The following is a 22898-nucleotide window of genomic DNA, read 5'->3' on the forward strand; positions in this document are numbered from 1 at the left end:
GTGATGTAATGAAAAGCTGACTTTAATTACATGTGTTTATGTATGTATGGTAGCACACCGTTTAACCTTTTCTCATATACACTACAATTATTTAATTCGCTTTAAATCTCTGCAGCTTGCATGTATGCAAGTTGGATCTAATTAAGTCTTACATTGACGTTAACAGGAAAAAATAATAAACTTACTAAATATTAATAAAACCACTTTGTTTTGATTGTACTGAAACACTACATTAGTGGGCCTTAAAATTGCAACGCTATGCCACACGGATAATATTCTTAACTTTTCTTTTAAGCGCGTAAAAAAATAATTTAAAAGACCACGTTTTCTATTAGACGTCACGTCTAGTTAACTTTTTTTTCGGGCGAAGACAACAGGACACGGATTTGACACTGATAGTTCAGCAAGCGAAAACGTATTCTAAGTAAAATAATACTGTAAGTCGGTTTTATTTCGAGTTTAATAAATACATTTAAGTGTAATCGGTGACAAAATTAACTTTCTGCATCGGGGAAACATCCAAGATTTTAAATTCACGAGACTTTTTCATATCAGAATAACTGATCGAGCAGATCGACTTAATTACTCAATACTGCGCATAGGCAGCAAACTAGTAGACCGTGTATCCTTGTAATTGCAGTGCATTATAAAAGGATATCCCTTCGGAATTTGACAATACGTGCCCTAAACTAAACTACATTACCCAGAATGCTGCCCGAAAGTCGTTTCAGGACATCCGGTGAAGAGGAGACGGCGGAGATAAGCAAGACAGGTCTTCTCATAGCGAATCCATAAATACTGAATTTTATGCTAATTTGAAATATAGGTTACGGCATATCGTTGTTTTGCACTTCTTGAACTAACTGTCACCCGAGAAGTACAATGGTGAGTCTCTTTTTTTGCAATTTCCGAGCAGGCTAAAGCTGGCTAGCTATGTAGCTAAATGAATGAAGGGAAGGCCGACGCGCAGCGCGTGACATTAATGAAATGTAGCTAGTTAATTTTACGTTGTATAAGGTGCAGACATTCTTAACTAGCCAGTGAATAATTTGCACTGAAAGTATAAATCGTTATTGACTAGACAAGGTTAGTAAAATGACACTGAGAAATTGCGACTCTGGGTGCGGTTCGTTTTCTGTCACTTCGCTTAAAATGCATTGATGTTTTGTAATTTAGCGAAATCGAAATAATCTCATTTTCTAGAATACAACATTTTAGTTAAGACTAAAGATGTGGCAACACTCCCCTGGGTTATAGGCTATTCCCTGTCTGTGCTTTGTCGCTTAACTTCGTTATCTGCAGAAACATTTACTTATCAAGGAGCGGGCATATGGTTAATTATTATCGCCTTTTTTTCTAAATGTGGGTGGTCGTGCAATGGAGTTTTAACTAGAATTATATGAGGAATTCGGAATTGCATGTTGTGAGGCAACTTTTATCCTTTTGACAGATTTCCCCATACATCCGGCGCTTCTAAAATGTAAACATCAACTGACTTTTCGGGAAATAGTCGGCCATTGCACTTTTTCTCAAAGTAGGCCTAATGGATGTTTAACTACATTCCCTCTCCTTCATAATAACTGTCCCATGGCTTCCAGGAAACCTTTGGGATTTGAGACGATACCAAAAATAATTAAACAGCTACACATATCCAGTTTTTTTTTTCACCAAACATTATCTGCATGGCAAGGCTTCTGTGTGGTAAACGATTTACCTGTCCGTCAGTTTGAAAACAGTGCTTCAGCTTCTGAGCATAGGCAGTTATTATGCATTTTGTGAACTAATGTCAATTTTTAAAATAGTTTGACATTTTATGGTATTTTCCCCGAACCTCAACTAGGTAAATGTGTTAATCTGAAATGATTTCTTATTTATGTGTTACAGCTATTGGTGTAGTTTAAGAAAGCACTCTCTTTTTTGTTAGTCTTATGTAGCTTGTGAGTCGAGGGCCCCCAGAATGATCAGGGGTCTCTCCCACACCCTCTTTGCCACACTGCCGTCTAGTAGAAGATTCTCAAGCCTCAAAGCCAGGACAGTGAGGCTTAAAAACAGCTTTATCCACATGCAGTTCTACTGCAGAACAGTCTGACTTCTACCAGTCTAAGACTGGATCTCCTGAAATGACTGTCTGTACTGAAATCATAACCGTAACACAAATTCAAACTCTGCACATTCAGTACTTATAACCACAATCTGTTATTGCATATTCTGGCCAATATATCTCATGCCCATTTCCACACCTTTTTTATGTAAAATGTTTTAAACTTTCTCATTGTATTTATCTGTCAACATCTTCATCCATGCCTCGGCAGACCATGTTTAAAATGTCGTTTATATTCCATTTATCCTTTTCCATTTGTCAGTTTTTTTATTTTTTTTTATTTCTTTCACTGTGACCAATGAGACTAATTTAATCTCAGCATATGACCCATGGATCATACAGCTGAAGATGACAATAAGGATATTTTGACGTAAAGGCAATCGTAAATTTCAGTGTAGGTGTTTCTGCACTGGGTCTTAACTGCCATTCTTGATTATCACTTGTTAAATAACCAAGGAGAAACTCATTCCTTGAGATGCATGACATATTGTAATCTAATTCTTATGATTGATTGAAGTCATTAGGAAGGAGGTGCCCTTGTTTGGGGGTTGTCCAGGAGTTTATTAACTGGTCATTAAGTGATTAAAAAACTGATTACAATGCTGTGTTTTTCTTTTTGGGGGGCGGGAATTCTCCCCCCAAGTTGAAGCCACCTCTGATGTCGGAAATTAAACAATTTAGCAGTTAGATTTAATTTTCAAACAAAGCCACCTTGTTAGCTCTCCATCTGCTTTTGATTCATGACCTGCTTGAGAGAACAGATGGCTGTTTTCTTTACTGCCAGCTGCATTAGTGTACAATATACTGACCTCTCCATCTCTTTCGCCCTCCCTCTCCCCACCCCTTTCTGTAGATCCGCTTCATACTGATCCAGAACCGTGCAGGCAAGACCCGGCTGGCCAAGTGGTACATGCAGTTCGACGATGACGAGAAGCAGAAGCTAATCGAGGAGGTGCACGCTGTGGTCACGGTCCGCGATGCCAAGCACACCAATTTCGTGGAGGTACTGTCCCTGCGTAGCTGTTTTGTGTGAGGATGTGGCCATGGGGTGCACCTGTGTTGAAATGGAAAGTTAGACATGCCCATTGTTTACACATTGCCAGTTTTAAATCACAAATGGTTCACTGTGTAAGTGAAATAATTCCAAGATATTGAACTGTGACCTTTGGAATGGCTTCACTCAGGTCCTCATTCAGTAGAAAGTACTTTACTTCCAGGCAAAACATTTTTCACTGGTCGGTTTACCCAAGCACTCTATAGGAATGTGGGAAAAAGAATTCCTTGGAAAATGTGCCGTGGCAGCAAGAAACTCTAATCCATATTCAGATTTCTACTAATACAAGCCAGATTACAATATAAATAATCTATTTCAGGGTTGCATAAATACAATAGTCTGTGGCAATGGCGGGCCAAACATTTCTAAGGGATTCTTAGCTGGCTAATTGTCCCCAGTGTGATTCTTTAGAATAAAATGGTGATATTTCTGTCACTCCAGCCAATTATCTTTCAGGGCACATTTTTGGTCACTTTTCAGCATTCATCAGATATCGATGAATGCTCAACATTTTCGCTGTACTACAAAGATTGTTTTTAAAACCAAAAAAAAACATGACTGGTAAGAACATAAGTTTCGGAATGCAGAATGACTGGTGGTGCTATCTAATGACAGTGTGACCCTTTATTTTTGTTGTACCGAATGTTTTACAGAATCTCACAAAGGGTTATTGCTCTTTTACCCTTGCATTCTGAGACTCTAAGTTCCTCAAGCACATATCCAGCTATATAAATGTGAGATAAGGTGTTCTTTTAATCTTTCTCGCACTGCTTTTCTCAGTGAGAGTCATGGTGGCAGCATACCAAGCAGGTAAGACCAGACCTCGCTCACACGGTCTCAGGATCCAGCTGGTACTAGGGGCTCCTCAGACATTCCTAAGCCAGGTAGGATATATCATTTGTTCAGCATGTCCTGGGTCTCTACCCAGAACAGTGGGATGCACCCAGAACAGCTTACCTGTCAGCCAAACTAGTGCCATCCTTGTCAGTCTGAATCGCCACGGTTGGCTTCTCTTGGACCAAAGGAGCTGTGGCTCTTTTTCGAGGTTCTTCCGTATCTCCTGACTCCTGCAACCCTGTGGAGAAAGTAGTACTTGGGTCCTTGTTTGTTCAGTCATTAAACACAAATCAAAAGAATGGGTTTATGATGCAGTCACCAAACTGGTTTGCTTCTCGATCTCATATTCCCTCTTACCATCTGTTGTCAACAAGATCTTGGGATAATTAAATTTCTTCACTAAGGGGATACTCTTCCTGTTCACATGAAAGCAGCCACCTACTCTTGTCCAAAAGAATGCCATAAACTACAAGAAGAAGGCATGTTATTTCTAACTCTCTGTACCAGATGCCTTTTCAGGCACAGGTACGCCTGATATCCTGTTCATGAAAATCGCTGACTGCAATGGAGATGAGTTGTACCCTTGCTGGAGGCCAGTACCCTTTTTTAAATGACTTCTCTTCTGTGCCGAGTATGCAGACACAACTCCTGCTACATTCATACAGGGGCCAAATACGGGCAGTAACAGTCCCAATATCACATGTTCCTGCAAAGATTCCCATAGCACATACCCGGGCATGTGGAACTCACCCGGTCCCTCTTTTTAAAACTGAGGATCACCACCCTGGTTTGCCAGGCCAGAGATTCTTTACCTGCTTTCAATGCAAAATTGAAGAGGTGCGTCAGTCACGTCACCTAAACATCTGGTGCTCTCAACATATTTGGATGGGTTTTTATCTACTCCTGCAGCCTTTCCGCCATGGAGGTCCCCAACCACCCAAGCATTGTCCAGCTGCCTTTTGGTGAGAATGTATATCCATCCAGTTGAAGTTTCTCAAAGCGTCTTTTCCACTAATTCACAATATCCCCAGTTAGTCAGCACTACCCCACACAGCCTGAAAAGGGTCCTGCCTGTTTCTCCTACGGCTTTGCCACAACATCTTTGTGGTCACCTGACAGTCGCTCTCCATGGCCTCTTCAAGCACCTCATGTATGAGCTTTGGCCTACACAGCCGCATTCTCTGTACCCTTTCTGGCTTCTCAGGACCGTTCAGCTGTCTCGGGAGATGCCCCATAGATGTATTGCCCTGACAGCTGTCTCCTTCAGCTTGACTGCTTCCTTCACCATTGGTTTCCAGGGCTATAGGTAACTGTGCTGTACATGTGTTTACACTCCCAATTTGACAAGCAGATTAGTAGTATGCCTAAATTAATAATGAGCTGTATCGTGATGCCCAAAAGTTAGTAATCTGTATAAAATCAGTGTATCCTGATGCTGATAAATTAATTTAATGGAGCACACCACATGCTTCTGCTTTGGTATTTTATGGAAGTGGTTAGCATTGAATTTGCGGCGAAGAAAGGGACTGCTCCGCAGCCATAACATGATTTAAAGTGGGTGTAAGGAAACATCTGTACAGTATCAAAAAGCTGATGTCCGGATACTTTGGTGCACCCAATATCTTATGCCCCGAGTGTCCACTGGTGGGTTTTACCACCACAACGGATACCATCTGCCTGGCTCTTTGAGGCTTCTGAAATTTTTGGCCTCGAACTTAGTCTATTCAGTGTCTCCTTCCACACTCAGCACATGGGAGAAGTTTTGCTAGAGTTGTGTGCTAAATTCATCCTGCACGGTGACTTCGGTCAGACATCTCCTGCAAACCCCGATTGCCCATTTAGGTCGTCCTGGTCCATCTGCCCTCCCCAGGTCCTGAATCCGGATCACTGCTGAGTGCTGATCGGTTGATAATTCTGCCCTTTACAAGCACCTCACCGACTTTAAGAAGACTCCATACTGAAACTGCACTTGGGTACATGTGCACAAACTGAGTGCCCCACCATAACTTGCAGTCTTGATAGGTGACCCTCTTGTCCACTAGTAAAGACACCAGATGCACAGCCCTCAGCCTGGAACTTGAGTCACCCCATACCCACCAAGTCTTTCCCCATGGGGAGGGAGCTTCAGAGCAGCAGTGGGTCCTGGTAAGCTTATTCCATGCAGGGTACTCTGCTTAATTTCAGGAGGGTCTTTGTTTGATCTTTGTGGATTGCTAAGACATGCAAAGCTCTCTACCATGCTACGGTCATGATCCTTGAAGCGGTGAATATGGTATAAACAAATTCCTTAAAGTATTATCCGTATCTATAGTCTAGTGCTGCTATCCTAAGGAGAATATTGCAATTTGGCTTTTGAGCATGAAGACTGCTGACATACAGAAACTAGACAGACAGCCTCACTAGTAGCACCGTCAACCGCAATGCCTTCTTCCATCTGCGATGACCTCATGTGATGCTTGATGAAGACTGTCCGGAATGCAATAATTCATTGAAATCCCAGTTGCTTAGCCATGCAAAAGTGTTGGGTTTTTTTCTGTCACTTGTGCACATGTCCTTATTTTCTCTCTCTCTCTCACATTCCACAGTTCAGAAACTTCAAGATCATCTACAGGCGCTATGCCGGCTTATACTTCTGTATTTGCGTGGATGTGACCGACAACAACTTGGCGTATCTGGAAGGCATTCATAACTTTGTAGAGGTAACAGACACGCTCACAAACAAGCACACTTTTCCTCAGCATCCTTCTGTTTTTGTATCCATAATATTGTTTCAGTTGCGATGTTTGCCATAGTTCAAAATTCATTGTCCCAAATTCAAATTTTGCCTTTTGTTTTTAGAGATGAGTTGAGAGGTTTAAAGGGCCACCAGCCACTTGAATCAGTCCTCCTGCTACCATTATCGGTGCACATGAATGCAGTTCATTCCTGAAGCACCAAGGACAAGCTTTATAGCAACATGCAATTCGGCAAATTTGGCCCAAAAGTGTCCCGAAGCATGAACACTGATGTTTTTGACGTCAAACCTCAGCTGACATTTGACTGATGTGACCAGTTAAAAGGAACACGGAGTGTCAGTAGGGTGCTGCCGCATTCGCGTTAAGCTCCCGCTGTGTGAGAGGACAGCAGGAGGAATGCAGAGCGAAGGGGAAACTGCAGGAGGCTAAACTACAAGGGCGCATGAGTTCAAGAGCTCTGGAACCTGGAATCTCATTACCCCCTCTCCACACACACACACGCACGCCGTATTCCGATGATTCTTGCGAGTAACGATTCTGCTAACCCAAAACCAGTTTATTTTCCAGTGTAGGAGGCTTCTACAACACAGGGCAGACAATTTCGCTCTGTAATATCTTTGAGGGAGTATTTAATGCTGTTTACTGAAGGTTAGGTAAAGGTCAAGGGATTGTTAGCCACGTCGCAGATAAAGGCACACGTGCCGCATGCTCTCCAGCTCAGTTCTAGCTGCGTTTAACGGAATCTCCCATGAACATATGAATGTTCAGATGTGGGGATGATTGAGATGGTTACAGGTATCTGCAACTGCATGTACACACACGAAGCACAGGAAGCTTTCTGGTATTTATTTTGAAATTTTTGATTTCAGGTTCTGAACGAGTATTTCCACAATGTGTGTGAATTGGATCTGGTGTTTAACTTCTACAAGGTAGGATATCTCACTGAAATGTATCCAACCCAATACTTTATTATATAAAGGAAAAACACTCCCTAGTGGTGAGAGAGAGTGGACATTATGCAAGCAACTCTGTACCGAAAGGAGTTAAAGTAACTGTAGGTGGAAATGAATATTTCTTTTGTATTGCTTCAGTGGTGCCATGGCAACGGAGAAGCACTGCAGAATTATGAAAATCTGTCAATTAAGTTTTAAATATGTTGCAGTAACAGTGAGTAATTAAGAGAGAGAATTGATTATTAATCACTGCTTCTGGTTTTATTTGCTGGAGATATTTTTGAAGCCACCTACACACTAAACCCTAAGATGCTGCCTACATTGGGGGGAAAAAAGGAACCTACAGATTTGTTAGACTCCTGTAAGATATTTAAACGCAACTGAAGCTGCCACTGCATTAAACATAATTTAAGTTGATTGTACTAATCAAACCATGTTTCCCACTGGCTAAATGGTTTGTTCCAGCCAGCTACTGAGTATTGTTGCCTCATATGCTTTTAATTAGTTAAATTTCTTTTATGTATATGGATCGTTTAAAAGACAAATATATGTACAGCCTGTTGCTTTTGAGACTGATACAGCGGTATTTACATACCATTACAGAAATTAGCATTAAGCCTTTTGACGAGTATGAAAATTAATAATGTAAAATTAACATATATCACATTTAAAATTACAATTGAAAATTACTGTGAGTGATTATGAATAATCCCTAATGATACCATTTGTGGACATTTTCAGTGGCATTCGCAAATTCTCATGTAATTCCAAGTTTTTGTCATTACATGGCTACATAATTAGCTATACATTTAAATGACTGATTCCCATTAAATGACTATTATTGAGTAGCCAGCGATGCGATGTACTATAAAACTGACATTAGGTTCTTTACCATCCAGAAAGACTTGTACATATTTATTCAAGATGTACTTGTGGTGTACTGACCCCACCCCCGCTCCATCTCAGGTGTACACCGTGGTAGATGAGATGTTCCTGGCAGGAGAGATCCGGGAGACGAGCCAGACCAAGGTGCTGAAGCAGCTTCTCATGCTGCAGTCCCTGGAGTAGGCGTTCCGCTCGGACGGCCCATTCCCCTCCACGGTCCCCAATCGGCTGATACCCCAGGAAGGCCCCTGCTTAAATCGACACTGAGGGACAGGCCTTTTGACCCGACCCATCCACTTTAGCGGCGTCCCTGTTCTGCCTTCCCAGAACCCAGTTAGATTCAGGACTTGTTGTGCTTTTCTTTTTCCTTTTTGTGCAGTGTCATGCTATGCAGTTGAATGGAGCAGCAGTATCTCTCTTCCCCCCCCACCCCCCCCAAAAACAAAACACTACTATGGCTAATAAGCACCACAGTGGCAAAGGGCTGCCTGCCTGCCCGCGTCTCGCTGTCCGTTCGTAGAATCGGGTCCGCTGACATCACAGCTAGATTTTAGTAGACATGGGAGTTTACAGCATTTACAATTTCACAGTTTAAATTTAATGTTAAATAAAAAAATTACCACCCCTAATTCGATGCTTAATATTTCTACTCGCTGGCTCTGTTAACTGGATGAAGGCTGTGCGGTTTCATGCTATAGCTGGTGTTCATTAGTTTGGTCCAACATAACTCCCTCATACCTCAAAGAAAAGGGGGGGGGGGTGCCACTAAGTGGGAAAACCAGCTGCTGAGATGTGCCCTGCTTTATTCCATGGGACACGTGCTGTGTTTGTTGTGTAATTCAGACTCAGTGTTTCAGCCAATGAGGGATCAGGGATAGACTGGAGGGATGGTGCTGAGGCGGGGCCTTAAAGATCTGACACCAATCACCTGTAGCCATTTTTCTGTCTGTATTGTTTGGTCCCCCTTTGGATAATCTATAATCTCACTGCTAGACCTGAGCTGTATACATCAGGTGAAATCATGGTGGGCTAGATCTAACTCGTACTTCCTTAGCCACCCCTCCCTGCACAGATGTGAAATAATCAAGTACCTATATAATGAAACTGCAAAGGAACAATATTATTCTGGCCTGCAACTGCAAAACTGGGATAGAGTGAATCACCCAGCGGGTGCACCTGAAACCAGGTCCGGGCAGATTGTAGATTATGTGGGTCGTTAGTGCGACTAAAAAGATCAGCGACACTTGACTCGGTTACGACGTTTATAACGCAGCTCTAAAAGCCGTCCGTGGCCGTTGGGCTCCAAGCCGGTGCTGTAGGGGGATCTGTGCTCGGAGCCATGAGACGGCCATCGCCCTTCCGCTGGGTTTGACCTTGTGCTTGGCCAGGTCTGTTAGTAGTGTGTTCAAGGATGCTGCCTTGACCGCCACCGGTTGGCGAAAATCAACAGCATGTCTTCATTTCTGGTCGCCCCAGTCACTCCATATAATTGCTCATTCCTTCTGCCAGCACACTTTATTAAACTACTAATCAGACCCTCGATTAGTTTACTGAAGCATGCTTGGTGGTGAACCATAAGTCGATGGCTAGGGGCCTGTTCAGGAATGGATCGGAACAGGCTGGTCCGGACTTCAGCCAAATGGCAAACCCACCTTTTCTGCCCACTATGGTGGAGAGGACTAAACCGTTTCGCCATACTGTCTGTTCAGGCGCAGCCAGCTACACGCAGCAAGTTTTCCATGTTGCTTTTAGTATTTTATTTTTTTGTATTGAATGGGTCATGTACATGTAGTGTTACCCATGGCTTAAGTAGTGATTCCCAGTACTACTCGTTTCCCCACCACCAGCAAGTGTGTTGATGAGTGTTGCAAGGTGCTATTGTCATTATCCTGTTGCTGAAGTCTAACGCTATTCTCTTCTGTTGAACATGTGTATATATATACAGTAAAAGTAAATGTAAAAGAATTTGCCTTAAGTATGCTGTTTGATTCAAGTATGTCGTCTGAATTAATGGTAGGAACAAAACATTTATCCACCATTTCTAAGCATGGAATAACACTTTGCACTTAATTTCAACAGCATAAAGCATTGACGCGAGACATTTTGTAATCATGAATTTGATTTATTCTTGGTCTTGTTACAGTGGATTGCCAAGGAAAGTGAAATTTCATTTTCCAAAATGTTATTAATGATGTGTCTGGCGGATGATGACACAGAGGTTACACAAGACAGCAAGTTTAATCGCCAGTGTGTGGGATGTCAGAACATTTGTTCCGAAGTAGAGCAGTGCCTGGTTCAGGGGGATTTGTTTTTTGTTCCTAAATACCCGCCCCGTGGTCGAAAAACATTATCAATGGCACATACTTCTAACAACTGACCATTTTCTGTCATGAGCAACATACACCACTAACAGACATCAGTAACAAAAAAAATATATGTATTGCACCTATTGTTCTGTTGTATAAATCTGCCATCTAGTGGTCATGATGGATTTGCTCACAGTGAAATTTTGGGACTGTGAGAGATGAGAGAATCCACTTTTATCTACCCTGATCCACCGCTTATTCTCCCAATCCGTGGCAATGGACAAACATCCATAAAGGCGGATTACCGCAAATACCCACATAAAACGATCAGCCTTCCTTCATGATCGCTCTTCCCCTTTTCTGTGCCAGTTCCACAAGGCTCCTAACGCAAAGGCCATCCCCGACGGCGTGTCCGGGAGATCCGGCGTCGCGGCCGGCTTTCCTGATTGGACGAATCGTTATGGGAATGCGCGGATGCTGGGTCTCCCACTGCGCGAGGCTACGACAAAATCCTTAACCAACAGGCATTCACAACCCTGCAGAGCTCCTCAACGAGGCGAAGGGAAGGGCATGCTCACGTGGACGGACGGGATACAGAGCGGACAAAGCACGCGCATCCTCACCCCGTCAGAACTGAAGATCGAGGCGAATGGTGAAAAAAGTACAGCTCAGCCGAAAAACCCCGAATGGAAATTACTTCCGTACACCAGCAAACGCACAGGTGAAACTGTACCAACATAAATAATTATTACCCAAAAGTGGTAATAAGACAGACATACAAGCATTTTAGTTATAACTTGCAATCTTTAAAATTCACAAGCAACCCACAAAAACACTTTTTTTTTTTTTAATATACATTATAGATGATTCTGATATATAGCAGTGATAAGATTATACTGGTTACTAAGTAACAATAGAGCATTTATTTGCAGGGTAAAGTGGGTAACTTCTGTCAAACAACAGACCAGGGAATTGGGGGGTGGCGTCCTATTTGACCGCAACACCACACGCATCTCAGTGGACGGATATGCAGGAGCTTTCTGCTACTGTGTGTCAGGTTTACAATCCACACAGTCTAATCCAGTTATTCTGCAACCAACCACCACGCTGTACACACAGACAGAGTAATGGCAAATTGCAAATTGTCCAAAGCAATAAGATTCAGCAAAGTGCTTGTTAGAGGTGTTTTCAATGTGTCTGTAAGTAACATAGAACAAAACTCTTCTGGAATGTTCCAAGTCACCAAGTTTATACATTTACTCTTTTTCAAATCCAGTTTGGGATATTATTAGCTGCTTTACAAATACTTAAAACAATACTACTTGCACAAAAAAAAGCTGGGGGAAAACGAATATTCCTTATAAATAATGCTACACAGTCACAGTATTAAGACACAGTTGCACAGTAATTTTATTTCCCAGTTCCCCTTTTTAGCTGGTTCATCAAATCTCCACAAACACTTAGAGCTCCAGTATAACCATTTCACCTCGAAATGGGATGGAGAATGCAAGAACAGGGAGTGTCATCAGAAATGAAACCTGGATCGTACCACCTTAATACCGGGGAATTCTCAGTTTCACTAGTTCACAGGAAATATTTAAAAGCGTAAGCACGTTCATTCAGTCAGACGTATTTTACACTTCATATATATATTTATATAATTAACCGTTTTTTTTTTTTTTGCATATACCCCTAATATATGTTATATTCCAGGCAAAAATTTTAAAAACGCCTTTAAACCAAAGACCATAATTATACAGGAGAAAGACTTGTTTTTCTACAAACAATGCAGCCGTGAATGTAAAAAATTCGCAGTAGTATACCGCTCAAATAACAGCAGGACAACGAAAATTACTATGGTGTGGGGGTGGTGAGGGCTGGACGGAGCCAGTAAATTTCCTTTCGTCATGTTAACGTGTGTATTAAAAAAAAAGAGCAAAATCACCAATTAATGACACACTAAAGTTGGGTGGAGCAATTCAAGTAAACACATAGAGACAAGGAGGAGGGCCAATGACTGGGGAGGGGGGAGAGATATTACCGAGCCCAGCTGCTGTGAATCAGCCCCGGCAGCCCAATCAGTGACGGGAATAAATCACGACCAATCAGCAGGCTCCTTTTTGGTAGACTGCAGCACAGTAACACAATGACAACATTACATACGCACCAAATAACTATGTACAAGCAGTCACGCGCTCCCTTTTTTCATAACTGAATGAATTCACCGTACCTTGTGCTTTTAGTAGACTGCCCTATGGTACGGTAATATCTATACAATATTGATCAATCTGGGTGAAAATCAAAGGCCACAGAACTGGAAAATGTTATTTCTTTGCAAAAAAAAAAATATATAGTAAAGAAAATACAACGGTTACCCAACTGACCAACTTGAGGGGAAAAATTAAAAATTTCATTCTTGCTCATGAAACATTCTGCGACATCTGCCATCAACCAGCGTCTTGCGAGTGCGCAGGGCCACGGTACTGACACGAGGATCAGTGTGTATCTCCTAAAATTAACCGGTCTTTTCTACCACAGCTCTGCAAAGGGCGACAGCCACTACAAGTGGAGCCGTATGGTGAGGAGACATCACAGAAGGTTTTAGGACGAGAAGCCCCAAATGCTATTGCACCCCCCCCCCCAAATCTTAAAAAAGTCTGAAATAAAATGAGAGCCGGTTTGGAGTGACTGGCATATACATAAATATATATTTTAAACACACGCTAGTCGACAACTCGTTTAGAGATCGTTAAGAGTGGAACATGAATGATCAGTAACCCCCACAGGACTCCTTACCCTCCTCAAGCCGGCCGCCACTGATCGCGTGTGAGAATCAGAAATTGCTGCATATGGTCCTGGAAGGAATCGAAACACCCGTCACGTGTGGGGGGGGTCCAGGGGCCATGAGAGGTACGGCGTCGAGCCAGGAATCACCACCTGCCAGACCCCCATGGGATCTCAAAGGGAGGGTGTCAGGTGGGGGGGGAGGGGGTCAGGGGTGGATCATGTGCTTCCAAAAGTCTGGGGTCAGGTGTCGCTTCTGAGCGATCCGGGATCTTCGATGAGGCGGGGGTGGGTGTCAAGGCGGGGTGGGCATGTCAAAGAGCATGGTGGGGAGTCCTGCACACCGAGCCACAACCAAGAGCTGGAAGACAGACAGAGGGTGGGGCAGAATTAGTGCACCGTGCCAACGACCAAGCGAGGCGTACACCCCACCCCCACCCCCACCCCCACTCGTTCCCTCAGTGCGCAACTGTGCATTACTGCGTCATTCCTCGGCAAATATAGCGTTAAACACGATTTTTAGCATTTGAAAAGGCACTGGACGGACGAACGTTCATAAAGTTCTTTTGTTTTAAATTAAAATAATCTAAATGACCAAGTGAGGTGACTACAGCATGCTGCTTAAGGTCTTTTTTGCGATCTACATCATTTATCATAATGTGTAATTAAATATCCAATTAAATGCCCTCATTCCCCTATGATCCTTTAGTGAGAAATTCACAGCAGCATTTTAAGTCTGATTCTTTTTCCTTCATTATTCATCGTGCTTTTCAATTAATTATATAATTTAATGAATTTGTAACGTAGCAACATTATGACATTTCAGAAGTGCTGCTATTTCAGTCCGCAAGGAATTGAAACTCCAGCCTGTTGCAGCCATATTTAAAATGGCCACACTTGTGTTCATTTACATAATCATCCTATAGAAACTGCAGCCCTTGCAAACCCATCTGACGGACATATTAACTTTAAGCCAGAAATACAGCTCTGAAAGTGAAATATATAAAATTATACATCATACGTCAAAATATTAACAGACATCGGCATTGCCGATTATAAGTGCGAGAGAGCACGGTGCTGCAGTGTGCAAAACCAACCTGGAGGGGGCGCCCTGAGCATCTGGGAGTAGGGGGACAGGCCCTAGCAGTTGCATTGCTGCTTGGTGGGTGCCGTGGTGCCTCTGGGCTGGCGGAGTTGCCTTAGTGAGGCGTCACCGTACTGGATCCCCGAACCCATCCGTTCTGGGTCGAGCTCCCCTACGTTAGAAGGACGTTCACACATTTAAATAGCCTGAATTAAATTCATATTATTTGCAAAGCATTATGTATTTGCATACTCAGATATACACATTATAATTTATTGCACAACTACAAAGTTCAGTGTACTAACATTTATACCAGGCTTTGGAAAATACTATATTCTTATTGGTCCAGAGACGTCACATGAGTGCCGTAATTATTTTCGTGTACATGTAGTTCCGGCAGATTGCTAACAGTTCTATATTAATATGCGCTAATTTCATTAGCGGTACATGTTCATGCCATTTAAGCATGCTAATATAAAAACCCTTGTGATTTTTTACTCATAAATAAGGAGTCATTCTTTTCAGCATAATTTTCCTTGATTTTCAAAATGCCTGTCTGTTGACGGTTTCTATGGTAACTTAACGGACTTGCCCACTCCGGCGAGGAGCCTGACCAGATGATCTACTCTTATAGGGACTATATTTTTAAGAGCAAATTGGAATTAGTAAATGCTAACTGAAATAATATTCCTTTGAAAAATTTACCGTGACTAATTTATTCTGTTATTATTTTTTGTTCATTTTTTTTGTTCGTGGTATTAGAGAGATAAACCACAACAAGGATTGCGCTAATACGAAAATAATCAGCTCCAGCTTAGTTCATCACTACGCCTAGTTGTTGTGGATTATTTTCGTACAGCCGCACACCTCGTAATGATTTATCCCTTAAATATCTTACCCAAAGTTACTTATTGCAGCCTGTATCTGGATGATGTAGTTTATTGGTTACTGGTCCGAAATTTACCCACTACATTACCTGCACAGTGTACCTTACCTAAACAACACGAGGCCCAAATAAAAAAATTTTTTTGAATGCTGTGAAAAGGTGAAAAATGACCCCATTTTACAGGCATGAAAGCGTCTTAAGACATTCTCACCTTGGTACCCTACAAAGCTCTGCTATTAAACACTAGCTAATTTAGCCCCAGAAAGATATTTACCGTCATGTACCAAAGTTCTCGTAAAATCTTGCAAAAAAGAAAGAAAGAAGAATAATCCCCAAATGAAAGACTCTGCATAGATTTACCCTGTAAAACCATGTCATCCATCTCACCCAAACTTCGCTTGTTACCGTAAACGTTGCGCAGAGGACACACACCTGACTCGATCTTGTTGAGGATGGTGCGGGCACACTTGAGGAAGGCCTCCTCCACGTTCTCGCCCGTCAGCGCGCTCGTCTCCAGGAACATCAGCTCTACGTGGTGGCGGCAATAAGAGTAGGCCAAGAAGCGCGTCAAGGGAAAGGCTCATTTAGCCATCGACTAAAACGGTCCTGATAACAGAGGGCGGGACTAAATGGAAGGGGGTAACGTTAAAACGCAAGTCAGAGCAAAGGCTGAAGGGAAGAGTCAATATCTGGAATCTTCCTGCCCTACTGGTCATTTTATATATAAATTAATTTTCAAAAACTTATTGTACATGTATTTAGTATTAAACATTCATATGGCTAACATAAATCACATTTTCAAAACATCACTTCATAATATAAATAAATTTTATTGAATTAAGAAACTTAATATGTTAATGTCCATCTGACCAGTAGGGGGTGCAATTCCACCCTCTGCAGCCCTGGTAAAATCACCTACGGTTGACTGGCAAAAGTCAGTACAAAGGTTAGGGGTCACTGAGCAGTAAGCCAGCGAGTCTGCGTTAGCGTCCTAGCACCCTACAGAGAAAGGATAATGTGGGGTGAGAGTGGGAGGGGGTGCTGGGTGGTTACCATTCTCCTGGGCAAAGCGGGAGGCCTCCAAGAAGGTCACCTCCCGGTCGGCATCCAGGTCCTTCTTGTTCCCACACAGGATGATGACGATGTTAGGGCTGGCCAGCGTCCTGGCGTCCGTCAGCCAGTTGGTCAGAGCGTTGTACGTCTCTCGGCTGATAGGCCAGCGCCATGGAGACAGCAGGACAGATAGATACAAAGCCTTAATATGACAACAGAGTACCACCTAATCGACTTCAGGCTGCTGACTAAACCCCGTCGGCAGGGGACAGTTTATTAAGGCCCTGTCAGATTGCATTACAGCCTTCGTGCCATTCGATTACCATGACGGTGCCCCGGTAACTGCCTCAAGGACTTGGACTTTATTAAACGAAACACCGCCTTCATGGTTCCTCATCAGCCTTTGCGGCAGAGAGCATCCCGTCCGAGCCGTGCACCTTCGCAGGATTTGCTATCGAGATTTCTTTGACAAGGCAATGAAGGTAAAGTGAGATGGGAGATGCTGGCTTCCATCTAGCCTGTTCAGTAACATTAGTCTTGCTCCAACGGGCCTGTTTTTCTAAAGGCGCCACTGGGATTTTCTCAAAACTATTCAAAATGCGTTTTTTTCTCATTACCTTGTGATGTCATAGACCAGGAGAGCTCCGGCTGCCCCTCGATAGTAGCTGCGAGTCACTGACCTAGGATAAACACAAGGCTTTAGTCTCTCGATAGTGCCGCTTATTTGAAACAAACCCTTTCCAGTCACAATACTCCCAATTTATCTGAACGTACTTGCAGAGTTTGCAAAGATCACTCCCTGATTTTTACCCAGAAGACTCCAAACAGCTTTGCACCTCATCTGGGTCATGCCGTACTAGTCAAAACGGAGCCCAGTACCTAAAGCGCTCTTGGCCGGCCGTGTCCCAGATCTGAAGCTTCACTGTCTTGCCACCGACGTTGACGACCCGTGAGCCAAATTCCACTCCGATCGTGTGGTTCGAGTCCTGTTTGACTGGGGTGGGCCGGGGCAACAGCAGAGAGCTGGATTGTTACACCAATGTCATGGACAAAGTACCATTGTTACAGGAACAAAAACCACACACTGCTTCTATACGGGCACACAGGTACGCTCTCCCTGCCAGCCTCAACGCTACGATGAACATGCATCGAGAGGAAGGATCAGAGGGGATCAGAAAAGAGATCTGAAACTATAGCCAATTATCCACCTTCCCGTACCACACAATAGAGTGCGTTAAACAGCCCAGAGTTACAAAAAAGCAGAACTAGGGAGCTTCCCACAATTCCAAGCATAAAAATCCCGCATGTGAATTTAGGAAAAGAGGTGAGAGGCTCACGAACGTGCTGCTACCCCCAAACATACAAGTGCAAGCAGAAGCCAACTCTACATACATTTGCTCTCAATGAACTGGTGCAGGAGGCAGGACTTCCCTGTCCCCGCACTGCCGATCACCAGGAACTTGAAGAGAAAATCTGCAATGAGAGGAAAGACAAAAACGAAACACATGAATTCAGCACGGCTCAATTTCAGAGCTGCCTCTTATTATTCCTTCACTTAGGATTTTATTTGAAGCAACTCACCATTTTTACAGCAGGAGATTTTATAAAGCACCTTTACTTAGTCCTACGTAAGGAGATCTTGGCAACTTTCGGTCCGCGAGCTCACCTTCTTCACCATCCCCTTAATCGGTTTAAGCCTTAATTGTCACTGTTAACTAAGCTTTCCAGTTATTCCCGCCATTGTGAATTTGCATGCTATCATTGTGATGTTTCCATTCTCTGTACATTTAACCCTATACTCACAATGGGCTTTTGATCCACTGACCGCAAGGCTACAGACACCTAATATAAACAGAGTATTTCTGTCATTGAAGCCAGCTGACTGCCGTATGCGTGCCGATGATAGAATAAATGCTATTTCGCTGCTGAACTTGAGCAACAGTACTTATATAAATAGTGTCTGTATTTAATTACCAACTGCACAAATAAGGTCAGGTGGAAATGGTGGAAAACAAGGTCCGTGTGCATAGCCTGCCCCTTCCCATGGAGTTTGGAAGCATTTTTCCAGGTGTTCCCGGCCTCCCATGCATTTGGTACACAGGACAGTTTGAGTAACCCGTGGCTCAAAGGCAGGTTCTGCATCCTGGGCCATAAGAAGATGTTCACTAGCAACCCCCTGCCACTCAAATCAGACACACACACCCTGAGCCCGGGGGACGATTCACTCACATCCACGTGAGCATGCCAACCATCGCTAGGGTGTTCCATCCTGAATGCATCAGACTCAATGCATTAAGCAGAGTCGGGAGCCAAACGCAGACACGAATCAGTCGGTCAGTTAAAGAAATTAGCCCATAGAATGCACAAAACATATATATGATAACTGACTCAAATCAAAGACACATCCAGCCCAAAATTATCCTGTAATAGAAAATAACAGTATTATGTCTGAATAAAAAGGCAGAGGAGCCCTGTATTATACAGAATAATTTTGCAGGTCGTAGTATTCTATACTACACAATCAGCGACTATTGCTAAACACTGGAATTGAAGACATATTGACACTGATGCGCTTACCAGTAAACTGGAGTAAATACTTAATGATCAATATGTGACTATATAAATACATTATTTAGAGTACTAAACGCCTGCGTAGATGACGTGGTCTTGTGTTCAAGCAGGCCAGCACCCACTGCCCCTGATATCTCAGCTCAAAAGTCCGAATCCCTGACAAAAGGAAAATGGGGAAGAAATATCCAAAAAAAAAAAGTGACACTTAAAAAACAGACCAAATTTTTGGTCTCTTTGGACTCGTCAGCCTGTCAGTTACTGCAGGTAAGAGACAATTCAATTAGAGGAAGACAGCAAACGAATAATAAAAGAACAAAATACAGATCAGTTTGGACAGAACCAAAGTACAACAAAGATCAATTTATGTTAAAGCAATATGAGGAAGAGCAGGAAACGAGTATCTTTTACATCTGAAAGTGAGCCTGGGCAGGTATACTGCAGAATTATTAGTTAAGCTAAAGTTTAACTGCCCTCTTGTCCTCCACCTATTCCTGCTGCCTAAAACATTCTAGCCCCATGACCGACGCGAGTCCCCACTGCACACAGACTATTTAGAATGAGACAAGCAATAAAACAGGCATGTCATTTAATCACTTATTTTTTGACACCAACAAGTACCCTGTCTTTGCACGCAGAGAAAACCCAATGTCTCTGGCCTGTCAGATAATCAGGAAAGTCAGGAGGACCCTGTTGTAAGTACAGCTCAACTATACAGTACTCTGGTTAATTAATTTGGCCTATCCCAATATGTAGTCGCAGCACTTATCTGCAAAAGCTTACCAGCGGCTTACTGGTGTAACCTTCACCCAGGCTGACTGAATTCCATAAAGATGAAAGAAGCAGAAACGAAATCGATGGAGACAATAGCGGGGTCTCTCGCTGGCATTAATGCAAAACCATTAACATGAGGAAGTAGGCTCTTTACTGACAATACGTGCAAGCCTCTATTATATTTCATGCAAGGGATAGCTGAAATGCTTTCTGCTGGATACAAGGTGTCATCGATATCCTTGCAGTTACACTTTTCTTCGGTTTTCATTTCAGAGAAGATACTTGAAGATGATAGAGTAGGTACCAGACTATACATACTAACATAACCCCCCCCCCCCCCCCAAAAAAAAAAAAACACGTGGGTCTTTCCTAGGATTAACAAAGTCGGCACGTGAGCAATAGGCACTCATCATGTTACAGACTGTATTACAAACAGACGGCTTGAAATAGGATCAATTGTAAATATTTTTAAGCTGTACCGCCTGCTACAAATACGGGGGACTCCATTTAGTAAAATCGAGCAACATTACAGAAATAGTGTAGTCACTATGCAATAGTCCATCTGGATAACGTCGGCCGACAAAATGGTTAATATCCGAAGGCGGACGCAGAGGTCTATCCACGATCCGCCACTGTCTGGTTAGTTTTCACCACTCAGACACGTTGTTGATACAGGTTCATCTTAACATGAGTCATTCAACCTGTTCACATTCCTGCACCCAGCGCTTCTCCTGTCAACTAATGCGGTGCTGACCGGACGGCAGAGGTCGTTTGATTTAAAGTGTTCATTTTAAAGACGCCATTTATGATCCCGAGCTATCAATTCAGACCAATGTCGCGATTCGGTGGCCTACGTGACTCACTTAAAAAGTAGATTATATGCAACTGCTTTAAATATCACACGATGTCGGTATCTTATTGTCATATAAATAAAGACTGGCAGTGGATCGACAGCTGATACTTTAACTAGAAGGTTGACGGGGAGAACCGGAAATTTAAAAAAAAAAACACTGCTATCATTATTTGATATTCGTAAAACTATCGATCGCTTAGCGAAGTTCCGGAAATACATGTGTTTCTTAATATTTAGCTAGCTAGCTACCCAGAACCAAGTTCGAATAACTTTGGGTGGCTACATATACCATTTAAAAGAGATTAAGAAAAGGGCATCTTTGCCTCCACTTTCAGAACAGAACGCTAAACTGACATGCAAAGTTGTCGATTCTGGAAGTAAAACTACATTCTTGGATGATGAAGTGATATAATGACACCCTGAGCCGGCTGTTGTTTTTATACTGACATACCGTATGTTTCGGACATGTCGGTCCCCGCTGAGAAAACTTCAAATTTAATCCGACAGGATTTTCCGCTTGAAAGGGTGGCAGTATGCCTAAATAAAACAGGCTAGAATTCTGTATTTTTTCAGTTTACAATATAAGAAGCAATGTCTGCCTTTCGATATGGATGGCTATCTTCATAACGCTTCCTACATACGACAGGCACGCATGCGTGATGACGCAATACGCACGGACGCGGCGGGTGTACTTTTCCAACATGTAACTGGAGTGTATCAGACGACAGCTTTTGGTAATAATATCACTAATAATGTATTAACAAGAATACGCTATAATACTTTATTTGCCCAAATGTTTGAAACTATGACAAGTAGTCCATACGTCAGTTAAAATTATGTATCATCACGGTATACAATGCACGGTACACTTCAACATATAAGTAATGTTATAACGTGGGAAATTATATAGAAAATAGCAATGTAAGTTTCCCAGAATGTTGCAGATAAAAATAGACGTTCTGCTATTAAGCAAAGCAAGAGTCGACCAAATACAACAAAAAAATGTGAAAAATGTAATTACTCTAATAATCCATAAGGGGGCATGCACTACAGTGATATGCATTGGCATGCACACAAATGTACAGCTTTAAGACGAATGTAAATACATGGAAAGCGCAATAAATGCATGCGGTTTTTTTTTTATTGTAAACAGCACCAGAGCAAGGCTTTTAACCCCCCTGCCAAAGGATCCAGGAGTGCTAGATAAATGGCTTGACTCTGTGCTTCACCTCTGAGTTTTGCTCTCAATTGCATGTGTGTGTGTTTGTGTATGTGTTTCAAATGGCAGCAACATATGCTGTGTGGAAAAAAAACATTCATATCTATCTATCTATCTATCTATCTATCTATCTATCTATCTATCTATCTATCTATCTATCTATCTAATCTATCTATCTATCTATCTATCTATCTATCTATCTATCTATCTATCTATGTTAATTGTTCATGCAGAACAAGGTGTCTGGAACCTGTCTCTGGAAACACAAGGCAGCAGACATCCTGGATAGGATGCCAGTCCCTCAGACTGGGTACTCTAACACACACTGGTACAGGCTGTATTGGTTGAGTATTACTGCAGTACCTGGAGGAATCCCAATGGAAATAGGGGGGATATCCAAACCACAGTACTTATATAGATTTTTTTTTATTTTTATGTCATTGTGTGTTGGACTGTAGCTCTAGGATATTTTGGTAATACACTTTTGTATTAGAATGTTTGATTATTCTGTAGAATATTGTTATCATCACAATCATCAGCATGAGTTTCCGTGTGAGGGTTGTGGTTTAACTCAATTGTCTTAAGTGACACTCTTAGTGTTGTGTTTGGCTCATCAGGTTAAAATGCTGTACTTGTGATCTTAAGATCAGTGGTTCAAATCCCAGCTAGTGAGAGTACTGTCTTGCTGTTGAGCAAGGACCAAAAAATGCATATTGCTTTGGATAAATGTGTCTGCTAAAATTGTGTAAGTAAAATAGAACTATTACTATCACAAAAGTTACATGAGAGAACTCTCCGTTGCACTG

At 42.4% G+C, this 22898-nt stretch overlaps 2 protein-coding genes across 2 annotated transcripts; one reads left to right on the top strand and one right to left on the bottom strand.

The window, feature by feature from the left end:
• Nucleotides 1-702: 702 nt before the first annotated feature.
• ap2s1 (adaptor related protein complex 2 subunit sigma 1) lies at nucleotides 703-10530 on the top strand. Its single transcript, XM_048980645.1, has 5 exons — nucleotides 703-885; nucleotides 2955-3104; nucleotides 6578-6691; nucleotides 7597-7656; nucleotides 8647-10530. The coding sequence occupies exons 1-5, from the start codon at nucleotides 883-885 to the stop codon at nucleotides 8746-8748; spliced, it is 429 nt and encodes a 142-aa protein (XP_048836602.1). The 5' UTR covers nucleotides 703-882; the 3' UTR covers nucleotides 8749-10530.
• Nucleotides 10531-10666: 136 nt separating this feature from the next.
• Nucleotides 10667-21515, bottom strand: rab4b (RAB4B, member RAS oncogene family). Its single transcript, XM_048980644.1, has 8 exons — nucleotides 21325-21515; nucleotides 18071-18151; nucleotides 17558-17672; nucleotides 17296-17358; nucleotides 16679-16833; nucleotides 16058-16153; nucleotides 14753-14911; nucleotides 10667-14016 (listed from the first exon to the last, which is right to left on the bottom strand). Exons 1-7 carry the CDS (start codon nucleotides 21338-21340, stop codon nucleotides 14796-14798), a joined length of 642 nt encoding a protein of 213 aa, XP_048836601.1. The 5' UTR covers nucleotides 21341-21515; the 3' UTR covers nucleotides 10667-14016; nucleotides 14753-14795.
• Between the last annotated feature and the right edge of the window lie 1383 nt (nucleotides 21516-22898).

Source organism: Brienomyrus brachyistius, chromosome 17, assembly GCF_023856365.1.
Source record: "Brienomyrus brachyistius isolate T26 chromosome 17, BBRACH_0.4, whole genome shotgun sequence".
Classification (NCBI taxonomy): Eukaryota; Metazoa; Chordata; class Actinopteri; order Osteoglossiformes; family Mormyridae; genus Brienomyrus; species Brienomyrus brachyistius.